Source organism: Salmo trutta, chromosome 24 (genome assembly GCF_901001165.1).
Source record: "Salmo trutta chromosome 24, fSalTru1.1, whole genome shotgun sequence".
In the NCBI taxonomy this organism is placed as follows: domain Eukaryota; kingdom Metazoa; phylum Chordata; class Actinopteri; order Salmoniformes; family Salmonidae; genus Salmo; species Salmo trutta.
The window spans coordinates 15,727,496-15,740,647 of NC_042980.1; the positions used below are offsets into that span (position 1 = coordinate 15,727,496).

Here is a 13,152-nt window from a genome sequence, read left to right on the forward strand (position 1 = left end):
TTATTTATAATTTTACTTTTGATACTTAAGTATATTTAAAACCAAATACTTTTAGACTTTTACTCAAGTAGTATTTTACTGGGTAATTTTCACTTTTACTTGAGTAATTTTCCATTAAGGTATCTTTCTTTTACTCAAGTATGACAATTTGGTACTTTTTCCACTACTGCCGGTGGGTCAATCTAAGTAACATAATAAAAAAATCCTCATCAAAATCCATCAGGTTTAGCTAGAGATATGTTTTTTTGCAATGGATGTGTCTCAATCCACCGCATCTGCCGATGTCGAACTTCCGCATCTGCAGTGAAAGGTGACCCCATCCCGAAAATCGGTCTTCTCACGAAAACGTCTGTAGCGTCCGAAAGGGGAGACTTTCAAAATGGAGACTATTCATTTTTTTTATATATATTTATTTTATACCTAAAGTGGTCCCCACCCCAATGGCTTAGACTTTTAAGAAATAACAGATGGTTCCATTTGTAATGTTTTGTTATTTTCTTTCACAGCTGAAAGCTTAAAAAAGTCTGGACTTTAAATGTATCTTAAATATAGTACCAATGTCCTTTTCCCTCTCTGCACCATACTTGGAGCAGTTATTTTGTGCATGTCAAAACTATAATATAATAGCATTGGTATTCAACAATTCAACAGTTTACTTTCTGTGATGTACTAGATGCCTTGTTAAAGATTGATGTAAAATAAATCCACTGGGGCTGATATGTTTGATCCATTTTTTCTGCAGCTCTCTGCCCCCTGATTGCTGAATAATTAACCCATATTTTTTACCTGATGATTATATCTCATACTATCCCCAAGGTTTGGAAGACTGCCCATGTACTCCCCCTTCACAAAGGTGGTGACCCTTGCCTTTCTTGCCTAGCTAAAACCTTAGAATCCTTGATTAATTCTCAGCTAATATCTTTTTTTTATCTTTGAAAGGTATTCTAAATGTACATCAGTCAGGTTTTAGACCAGGTCACAGCACTATCTCTGCTGCATCCCAAGCTATAAATGATGTGGTTAACTCTGTGGATAAAAGGCAACATTGTAATGCCCTCTTCATTGACCTGTCAGAAGGCTTTCAATATGTTGACCACTCACTGCTAGTTCAGAGGCTTTCCTCAATTGGTCTAGACCAGGCTGCATGTAACTGGTAAAAAATGACTTGACATAGAACTCAATGCATATCTACTGATGGTGTTAAATCAGGTTTCCTGGATATTACGAAAGGTGTCCCGCAGGGGTCGATTCTGGGTCCTGTACTTTTTACTGTTTACATTAAATTAACAATATTGCCTTGTCTGTAAAAAAATTGTAACCTGCACTTTAATACCGATGATATTGTTGTGTATACTATTGCCCCTATGGTTGACCATGCTCTATCTGAACGACAGTCTGCCTTCACTATATTACAGAAAAACTTTATTGTCCTGAAATTAGTATTGAATGCAGGTAAAACTAAGTACTGTATCTGTTGTTCTCAATGATTTAAGCATATGTACTTTGGATGGTGTCCATATTGATTATGTCCCTGCTCACAAATATCTGGGCATCTGGATAGATGAAAAGCTGTTTTGTAGAAAGTATATTGATGAGTTAGTTAAGAAGCTGAGAATAAAAATGGGCTTCTTCTATCCTCTCGCTAATAGTAGAAATCTGATTAGTCAGTTGACATTCCTATCAGTCCTAGACTATGATGACATCATCTATATGAATGCAGCTGCCACTTCATTAAAGCCTTTAGATGCAGTTTATCACAGCACTCGCCACTTTATTACGGGCAACAATTTCTGTACTCACTGCATTCTGTACCAGAAAGCTGGTTGGCCCTCTTTGATGTCACGTAGGTTGATACATTGCTATGTTTTATAAAGCCCTTTTGCAAAAAGTCCCGCTGTACCTAAGATCAATACTAAACTTTAGACATATGAGTTACCACATGGTCTCAGGGACGGCTAATTCTGGAAATTCCTTTGGTCTCTAGTGAGTTAGATAAATCAGATTTAATTTCTCTTGCACCTTATTTGTGGAACAATCTTCAAAATGTTTTGGTGCCTAGGGCAATTCAGAAAGCTGTTTGAGGACCTAATTACTAATGTGTTTGTTTTTTATTTCTGCTTGCATTTGATGTGTGTATTTTCTCTAATTCATGTAATTCCCGCTTTCTCTAATCCCCTCTCGCACGCACGCACGGACACGCACACACTTATGCAAATTGACAGAGAAATGCTCAGCTGTTTACATTTTAGTTTGTTTGGCTTCATCATCTTCATTGTGATGGTCTACGAGATCTTTCTTCTGCATTTGAAGCTCCTCTTTGTCTGATTCTTCCTTACCACCTTTGTCCCTGAACTGGGCCTCGATCTCTGCAGGGTCCATGTAGGTATAGAAATAGGCCATGATGGAGAAGATGACACACACTGCCGCTAGGAGGGAGGCGAAGAGGACAAACTCTGCCCACTGCAGGAGGAAAAAACACAAAGATTTAAACAGATCTGGCCCTTGAGGTATGATTCATGGGCACTGAATACTTCAGCTCTTTCACCCATAGAGTCAGGGCTGGCTTGCCTTATACACGGACCACGTGCTGCAGGAGTGCTATGAGTGTAATGAGAGAGTTATCAGGAGAGTGTAGTGTAGTGTCACTGTACCTGTTCTTCGATCTGTGCAATCTCAGCCACAATAAGGACAATAAAGTTGCCAATAGCTACAGTGAACAGCCAGCCTGCTTGTAGCACTGCCTTCATGTTGCTCAGTGCCTTTGAAGAAAGATATATAGCTTGGTAAATTACGCTGCGAATTGGAGTACAGCCACCCATTATTTTACAACTGAAAATTCAAGAGATTACTTTATACTTTCCCCTGTTGTTGGGCAGATCAAAATGATTCAAGTTCAGCACAGGGTCTAAGAGATGACTAAATGTAGACTAGAATTGAATCGAGGGAAACCGGTTTCTGAGATTTACTGGGATTTACTGCCCAAAACCAGTCCCTTTTCCGTGATAACTGCGAGAAACCGGTAAATTATGATAAATTATTTATATGAACAGCATGGAGTGAAATGGAACTGTTAAATTATATGTGATGTCTAAATCTGGCTTCTCTACGGCCTCTGCATGATGAATCATCAATGCTCATGGTGGGGACAGACAGCCCATCTCAGTATGGAGAGAAGTTCACAATGCATGTAGACCTATCATCTATCTCATCATGGTAACTTTTATTCTTGTGACAGGTAGGTCTGCATTTGCTGCAGCACAGTCTATGCTACAGTAATATAAAGACCGAATGCCTGTCAAATTTATCCATCTCCATCTGGCTTTAGGGGGTCACCTTATTTTTTTTATTGTAAAGAGTTTTAAAACAGCCTATCACTTGAATATTGTTGCTTTAAATCAGTGCACGCGCGAGCACTCTCTCACAGTCTTTCTCTCCATCAACTCTCAGATGATCCTGTTCTAGATTGATATATAGGCCTATATATAGACGTCCTAGCCTACCTCTTTCAGGTAATACATTCAATGCAGTATTCACCTTATATTTATCTAATTAATGATGGGTTATGCATAATAAGCTTCTAATTTATAGCCGTCTCTTGTGCAATATGCACACACCTGTGCTCTGCTGGCCTCTCTCCTTAAAAAATGCTCATTAGCTCTTGGAGTCCCATACAGGAAAAGCTAGTCTAAAATAGCCTGCTGGACATTATTTCTTTTTTGCATTTCTTATACCAATAGACTATTCGAAGAGGGAGGCAAGCTCTTGTTTGCTGAATGTTAAATACAGCAGACAATATAACTCAAAGGATAGTTTGAAAGAAGAGCGAACGCACGACGGCGGTAGGCTATGGCAGTTATTCATTCAGACCCATAACCATTCAATCTTCGTGAAGAGAAAGCCTTCTGCATCTAAATCTAGTCCTTTCTTATTCAAGGATGTCATTAGAATGATGAAGATAAGGACATCGAAACGTATTTCATTTAACTGTTGAAAGCCAGGAAGGAATGAAGCAACGATAGAGAGAGAAAGAGGAGGTAGACTAATAACATCAGGGAAAATATTATGAAAGTTATACAGTACCAGTTACAAGTCTGGACACACCTACTCATTTAAGGGTTTTTCTTTATTTGTAATATTTTCTTCATTGTAGAATAGAGGTGAAGACATCAAAATTATGAAATAACACATGAAATAACACATATGAAATCATGTAGTAACCAAAAAAGTGAATTTTATATTTGAGATTCTTCAAAGTAGCCACCCTTTGCCTTGAAGACAGCTTTACACACTCTTGGCATTCTCTCATCCAGCTTCATGAGGTAGTCACCTGGAATGCATTTCAATTAACAGGTGTGCCTTGTTAAAAGTTAATTTGTGGAATTTCTTTCCTTAATTTGAGCCAATCAGTTGTGTTGTGACAAGGTAGTGGTGGTATACAGAAGATAGCCCCATTTGGTAAAAGACCAAGTCCAGAACAGCTCAAATAAGCAAAGAGAAACGACAGTCCATCATTACTTTAAGACTTTAAGGTCAGTCAATACGGACAATTTGAAGAACTTTGAACATTTCTTTAAGTGCAGTCGCAAAAACCATCATGGCTGAATTTCAGCAAAGAAACCACTACCAAAGGACACCAATAAAAAGAAGAGACTTGCTTCGGCCAAGAAACACGAGCAATGGACATTAGACTGGTGGAAATCTGTCCTTTGGTCTGATGAGTCCAAATTTGACATTTTTGGTTGCAACCTACTCTGTGTCTTTGTGAGACGCCGAGTAGGTGAAAGGATGATCTCTGGATGTGTGGTTTCCACCATGAAGCATGGAGAAGGTGGTGTGATGGTGCTTTGCTGGTGATTTATTTAGAATTCAAGGCACACTTAACCAGCATGGCTGCAGCGATACGCCATCCCATCTGGTTTGCACTTAGGTGGTGTTTGGCACTCATTTGTTTTTCAACAGGACAATGACCCAACACACCTCCAGACTGTGTAAGGGCTATTTGACCAAGAAGGAGAGTGATGGAGTGCTGCATCAGATGACCTGGCCTCCACAATTACCCGACCTCAACCCAATTGAGATGGTTTGGGATGAGTTGGACCGCAGAGTGAAGGAAAAGCAGCCAACAAGTGCTCTGCATATGTGGGAACTCCTTCAAGACCGTTGGAAAAGCATTCCTAGTGAAGCTGGTTCAAAGAATGCCAAGAGTGTGTAAAGCTGTCATCAAGGCAAAGCGGGGCTATTTGAAGAATCTCAAATATAAAATATATTTTGTTTTGTTTAAGACTTTTTTGGTTACTACATTATTTCAAATGTGTTATTTCATAGTTTTGATGTCTTCACTAATATTCAACAATGTAGAAAATAGGAAACCAAAGAAAAACCCTTGAATGAGTAGGTGTGTCCAAACTTTTGACTGGTACTGTAGGTCATACTGAACCAGACTTACACGTTTAAGCACAACAGTTCAGTCGAGTAAAGGCTTAACTGAATGACAATATAGACAGAATACAATATGGCATTTTATTGAATAGTTTGAGGTAGGCCTCGTCTCCGAGGAATGCTCCTCAGAGCCAGATGCTGATGACAGGTTGCCCTGGACAGCTGGCATTGGAACCCACTGGGAGAACGGGGACCCTGATGACGGCCTTCAGTTGGTGGTGGAAGGTCGTTGGAAGACTTCTGCTTCGAAACATCAAGTGGGAGACAAGGTTTGAGATGACATAGTAATACTCCCCTAGATTCACGCCCATTGGTTGAAAGAAAGGGAAGTGATTATTGCATGAGTGAGCCCATAGGTTAATCAGCAAACGTGGTGGAATTAACTTAGTGTGCCATGCTCATAGGCCGAAGTTAAATAGGTGGATGACATTCCGAACACTTGCTAGTAGTAAAGGAGGAGGAGAAACGTGACGCTAAGCTGATGAGGTAACATTATAACCACCACCATAGAAATACCTGCTATGCTGATGAGTGAGAGAAAGTGATATGAGTTATGAGTTTACTTGATGAATGAAAAGTGACGATCCATTCAGACCAGCCTTACTGATTGAACTTTCCTAACTACATGATACCTTTCCATTCACAACCATAACAGTAGACCTTTGCATAGTAAAACAGTTTCCCACAGTAGCCACAGGCGTGTGTCCATCCATGGAGAGTGAGGCCATCACACAAGTCCTAGGGGAAACATTTGAAGGAAAGACAGGGGGGGAAGAGAAAGAGATCACACTTTTTTAGTTATCTGAACTGTTTTTTGAAGCTTTGGATGGTCTGGACAGAGAGTGCATTTGGTATATGCAGGAAATAACTGTGTAGCATACTCAGTTGGTGTTGTAAAACTGATTACTTCTTCTGGGAGGTTGCCTGGAACTTTTTCCTTTGTGTTTATATCGAACAATGCATTCCAAGTGGGAGGACAGATGACATCATTTTGGGGTTCTTGTGGTGAATCAGTCTGTCTCAAATAAGTGCAATTTTCCTAATGTTTTTTTTTGTGATGGCAGGATATGCCATCACAAGGGGCAATGCAGCGTAGCCTAGTGGTTAGAGCGTTGGACTAGTAACCGAAAGGTTGCAAGATCAAATCCCTGAGGTGACAAGGTACTATCTGTCGTTCTGCCCCTGAACAAGGCAGTTAACCCACTGTTCCTAGGCTGTCATTGAAAATAAGAATTTGTTCTTAACTGACTTGCCTAGTTAAATAAAGATAAAATAAAAATGCCAAGTGTTATTGATTGTGTTGTAGGTCACTTTACCTCTGACTAAAATGCTCTATTATGGGCTCATGGATTGACAGACCGATCTGTTTTGGGGATTCACCAAATTGGACCAAAACACAAAATGGTACATGAGCTTTCTGGGCAGCTTTTTGCCTTTTTAGTTTCTCCCACAAATATGCATGCAACCGATTAATTGAAAACTGTTGTTTCAAGAAATTCTTCAGACTGTGTGTGTTCACAGTAATCCAGTGAACGGACATGTTCACACTGACTGAAGGGTAGATTACTTCTTTGTGCAAAGAAACGATACTGTCGACACTCCTCTAACTCGCACCTGACGGAATTACTTTTGCCACAGGTTTTCTACTGTACGTGTATGGGTACTGAAAATCCTTTCCGTTTAAAAAAAAAATGCTAATATCCCATTTGTAGCATCTACACAGATGCTTTTTAGATGGCTTGTGACTGTTACATCCTTGGAAGTGTCTGTATGTTTTCAGGTTATGTGGGTGGCAAAATCCTTTTTAAAACCTCTTAGATGTAAAGTCCCCTGTTAAGGGAACCTGTGTGGTTCTGGTATTAGTTCCAACCAACATGTTCATTTACAATTAGATCTGTGGACACCATAGATTGAAATGGCTTGCATATTTTCTGAGCCTTTATAACGTAGGATGTGAAATCTGAAATCACCTGAAGCTGGGATGTCCCTCCTACACTTTCATTCGCTCTTCCAACTGTCCATCAACTCCTGGCTGAACCCGACGTCACAGCCACTGACAAAGCATATGCCTGCAATCGTTACATCGTAGCGCACCAGGAGAGAGTGGTTTCCTCATGGTAGCACTGTCAGAGATTGATTTATAGCCATTCATCTAAAATAATTCACAGATAAAAAAAAACACTTTCTGTTTGTCATAGACAACCAAGCAGGCATGGAGGGCAGTGTAGATGACGTAACAAGAGAAGCCCCTTGAGACGACAGCAGGTGAACTGTCATGTTGTCTCTCATGATTTTTCACACTGGGGGCAGTGATAATGGCCATCTGTCCTACAGTAGCGGTGCGTGGGTAAAATCACCAGGGAAGCCAAGCCAGGGGGGAAAAAAATCCATATTACAACCTGTGTTGTGATAATTGCGTTGTTTGGTCTATAATATCTTGTTAGTTTATATGTCTTGACACCGTGATATATAGGCCTAAGGCCGAGACAATAAGGAAACAGTGGCAGAATACATTCAACCACACCTTTGTTTCATCACAAAACCGGAGAGCAACATCTGTCCGGTGAAGTCCACAAAACATATTGAATGTAACAAACAGTTACATGACCTACAGGATGGTCAAGCAAGTTCATGTTTGCGACATTTCTGACTACTAAACAACTACTGATTTAGAACCACTGAGATTTACCGCAAGTTACAAAGAAAACAGAAGCTGCCTCCACTATTCCAGCACCATTTCAACTTTAACATCATCTAATCACCTATGCTTAGTCGAATAGTGACAACTAAAATATGCCAAAAAGGATTTAGTGCAATCAACGTAAACTATATATGGCTGTCCATATGTACTGATTTCTGCTCGCTAGCCTAACTTTATTTCATAGGCAGCGATGCGCAGGGCCTTCTAATTAACATTAGCCTACTACATCTAGCTTCCTGTTGAACTTCAATCCTCTCAGGCCAGGGGCACAATGTATGAATTTATGGTTTGATCAGAATCAGCATTATAATCCTTGGCCAGCATGGAGAATTAATTAAACCACAAGTCCAAATCCCTATCTCCATCCATGGCTAATTTAGGAAAGGGCCAATTTTAGCTAGCCCTCCAGCCACCGAGGACAACAACACAACGAGATGATGCAACAATTCAATTTTGTTCTGTCAATGACGTTTGGCTTCCGATGTGTTGTGATTGGTGTGAAGCCCTTCCCTTGACACTTTTTGGGGTACACCAGTACAATTCACAGCTGACCTCATTCAGTTTAGCTCAACGCTGATTGGCTATTATTTTATAAATACTCGCTGGCTTCCCTTGCATTCAATGCTATGGGTGGCAACAATGTTGTACTCTTTTTGATCAGACAGCATCAGGTAGACGGGCTACACATACTGAGACAGATGGGCGCTATTTCGTTTGCTCGGATGCTTTATCTGGTGAGATACAGTCAGCCAATTGAAAGACATTTATTAAACACAGAGAGACAAAAGATACACTATTTTGTATATTTTTGTCTTTTTTTCCTTGTACATTTTTTGGGGGGAAGCCTGGCTTCCCTTGGCACCCATGAATACATGCCACTGCTGTCCTGCAGTCCAAATTGCATTTGCAAATCCTTTTATCTAGACAAAAAGACAGAGAAATGAGTGAAGCACCGTTTGACAAGAATGATAATACAATCTACAAGACTACTTGATTAAAACATCAGCATACCAGACACTGCCTTTTTTGCACATCTACACTGTGTAAAAAACATTAGGAACACCATCCTAATATTGAGTTTTTCCCCCTTTTGCCCTCAGAACAGCCATAGTTCGTCACGACATGGACTCTACAAGGTGTTGAATGCATTCCACAAGAATGCTGGTCCATGTTGACTCCAATAATTCCCACAGTTGTGTCAAGTTGGCTGGATGGCCTTTGTGTGGTAGACTATTCTTGATACATAGGTGAAACTGTTGAGCATGAAAAACCCAGCAGAATTGCAGTTTGAGACACACTCAAACCGGTGTACCTTGCACCTACTACCATACCCCATTCAAAGACACTGAAATCTTTCATCTTGCCCATTCACCCTCAATGGCACACATACACAATCCATGTCTCAATTGTTTTAAGGCTTAAAAATCATTATTTAACCCGGCTCCTCACCTTCATCTACCCTGATTGAAGTGGATTTAACAAGCGACATCAATAAGGGATCATAGCGTTCACCTGGATTCACCTGGTCAGTCTATGTTATGGAAAGAGCAGGTGTTCCTAATTTAATGTTTTGTACACTCAGTGTATGGTTCAATAGATTGGCCTTATCAGCGGACCTCTTTCTGGTGCAAATGATTCAATACCTTGTGTTTCCCATAGTTGGCTAGCTAGTAATTTAATAAACTAGTTAACACAGCTAGCTAGTGTGGATGTGCGTTGACTTCCTTGAGTCAGTAGCAATGTTATAGTAGCTAGCAGGTTTGCTTAAGTATTGCAAAGAAATTGAAGGAGAACCACCACTTGATGAACTGAAAGACAGTGAAATCTCTTAGTAGGGCTCTATTCAATCTGTATCTCTGAAACGTTATAGATTGTGCAATATAAATTGTCACACCCTGATCTGTTTCACCTGTCTTTGTGACTGTCTCCACCCCCTCCAGGTGTCACCCATCTTCCCCATTATCCCCAGTGTATTTATATCTGTGTTCTCTGTTTGTCTGTTGCCAGTTCGTCTTGTTTGTCAAGCCAACCAGCGTTTTTGTGTCAGCTCCTGCTTTTCCCCAGTCTCTCTTTTCTCGTGCTCCTAGTTTTTGACCCTTGCCTGTCCTGACCCTGTACCCACCTGCCTGACCACTCTGCCTGCCCCTGAGCCTGCCTGCCGTCCTGTACCTTTGCCCCACCTCTGTACTACCGACCTCTGCCTGACCTGACCCTGAGCATGCCTGCCGTCCTGTATCGTTGCCCCTGTCGCTGTAATAAACATTGTTACTTCGACATGGTCTGCATCTGAGTCTTACCTTGATACCTGATAATAAATTAATTTATGATTGAGCCAACATATGCCACGTTTACCGTGAATCCAGTCTTATCTAATGCGGGATCATTGTCTTCAAATTTCAATCACAGTAACGCTGAACTTCCTCAATCCCGATTGAAAAGAGCCCCTAGGCATACATTAGACTATGACAATAATATGCAAATTGTCTGCATAATCTTGTTATCCTCAAGTCTGTGACCTGCATGCTCAGATTACATGAGTTTTCTCACATTGCAACCTGTCTGCTCGGCCCCTCACCTGTCCTACGATTTCCAGACGTATCGTGGCTAAGGCTGTAGCAGTCATGTCATTTTGTCAGCCAGTTATTGTCATGCAAAAGTGAATGGTCAATCCGACGTCTGCATTGGCCATGCAGCATTTACGGTAAAATGACCCCTGCAGAAGTCAGGGCATTCATACTTTAGCTTCAAGGAAGTTGTCAAGGAAGTGAGTTTTTGTTTATACAAGACCTCCCGCCCCCACCTACCATCAACCAATCATGTCAATGCGGAGCTATACAGAGCGTTCAGCATTGTTACACAATTTGAGAAGCGCACGGCGATGAGGTACGGAGCTCAGTTTAGCCTCTGCATGCCCCCGGAGGCTCCGCAATTGCATCACAACCTCCATACAAAGACTCTGACCACATTTTTGGATCAAGCATACATTGTATTTTTTATTTTATTATGTTCGCTTTGAGGCAAGCAACACTGAAGCATGCATGAGAGCACCAGCTGTTCTGGATGACTATGTGATCACGCTCTCCGTAGCCATTGTGAGCAAAACCTTTAAACAGGTCAACATTCACAATGCCATGGGGCCAGACGGATTACCAGGACGTGTACTCAAAGCATGTGCAGACCAACTGGCAAGTGTCTTCACTGACATTTTCAACCTCACCCTGGCAAAGTCTGTAATACCTACATGTTTCAAACAGACCGCCATAGTCCCTGTGGCCAAGAAAGCGAAGGTAACCTGCCTAAATGATTACCGCCTTGTAGCACTCAAGTCAGTAACCATGAAGTGCTTTGAAAGGCTGGTCATGGATCACATCAACACCATCATGCCAGAAACCCTAGACCCACTCCAATTTCCATACCGCCCCAACAGATCCACAGATGATGCAATTTCAATTGCACTCCAAACTGCCCTTTCCCAGCTGGACAAAAGGAACACCTATTTGAGAATGCTTTTCATTGACTACAGCTCAGCGTTCAACACCATATTGCCCACAAAGCTCATCACTAAGCTAAGGACATTGGGACTAAACACCTCCCTCTGCAACTGGATCCTGGACTTCCTGACGGGCCGCCCCCAGGTGGTAAGGGTAGGTAACAACACATGCACAACGCTGATCCTCAACACGGGGGCCCCTCAAGGGTGCATGCTTAGTCCCCTCCTGTCCTCCCTGTTCACCCATGACTGCGTGGCCAAGCACGACTCCAACACCATCATTAAGTTGGCTGACGACACAACAGTAGTAGACCTGATCACCGTCAACGATGAGACAGCCTATAGGGAGGAGGTCAGAGACCTGGCAGTGTGGTGCCAGGACAACAACCTCTCTCTCAATGTGAGCAAGACAAACGAGTTGATTGTGGACTATAGGAAAAGGAGGGCTGAACAGGCCCCCATTAACATTGACGGGACTGAAGTGGAGCGGGTCGAGAGTTTCAAGTTCCTTGGTTTCCACATCACCAACAAACTATCATGGTCCAAACACATCAAGACAGTTGTGAAGAGAGCACGACAACACCTTTTCCCCCTCAGGAGACAGAAAAGATTAGGCATGGGTCCCCAGATCCTCAAAAAGTTCTACAGCTGCACCATCGAGAGCATCCTGACCGGTTGCATCACCGCCTGGTCTGGCAAATGCTTGGCATCTGACCATAAGGCGCCACAGAGGGTAGTGTGTACGGCCCAGTACATCACTGTGGCCATGCTTCCTGCCTTCCAGGACCTGTATACTAGAGGAAGACCCAAAAAATTGTCAAAGACTCCAGTCACCCAAGTCATAGTGTTCCCTCTTCTACCGCACAGCAAGCAGTACCGGAGCACCAAGTCTAGGGCCAAAAGGCTCCTTAACAGCTTCTACCCCCAAGCCATAAGACTACTGAACAACTAAACTAATTAAATGGCCACAGACTATTTACATGCTACTCGCTGTTTATTATCTATGCACTTTACAAATTACCTTGACTAACCTGTATCCCGCACATTGACTCGGTACCTGTACCCTGTATATAGCCTCATTACTGTTATGTACATTTCTTGTGTTACTTTTTGATAGGATTTTTTTTACTTTAGTTTATTTAGTAAATATTTTACTATATTGTTGGTTAAGGGCTTGTATGTAAGCATTTCGGCGCATGTGATAAATACAATTGGATTTGATTGTCATGCAAAAGCCTGCCATGACCCTTAATTAACAAACACATTTAGCATCTCCAGGGCCTCTTTTATCAACCGTGCGTAGGCACAAATCTGTGCGTAAACCATGTGTGGGATCATTTCCACGCAAAGTGTGAGATTTATCAATATAAATGTTTGCTTGTGAGTGCGAGTACATTTTAGCACAGCCACGACCATGAGTAGGCACAGTGCCAAGTGGTGGAATATTCTGGGGAGAATATGCTGAAAATGTGTGAAATTGTTAGAGTAATAATTTATATATATATTTACTTGTATTTCTATT

The 13,152-nt window shown here is 41.6% G+C and overlaps 1 protein-coding gene across 1 annotated transcript; it reads right to left on the minus strand.

Annotated features, from left to right (window-relative positions):
- Positions 1-2,151: 2,151 nt before the first annotated feature.
- On the minus strand, positions 2,152-2,773 carry LOC115161507 (solute carrier family 15 member 1-like). Its single transcript, XM_029712482.1, has 2 exons — positions 2,652-2,773; positions 2,152-2,460 (listed from the first exon to the last, which is right to left on the minus strand). Exons 1-2 carry the CDS (start codon positions 2,745-2,747, stop codon positions 2,239-2,241), a joined length of 318 nt encoding a protein of 105 aa, XP_029568342.1. The 5' UTR covers positions 2,748-2,773; the 3' UTR covers positions 2,152-2,238.
- Positions 2,774-13,152: the final 10,379 nt, after the last annotated feature.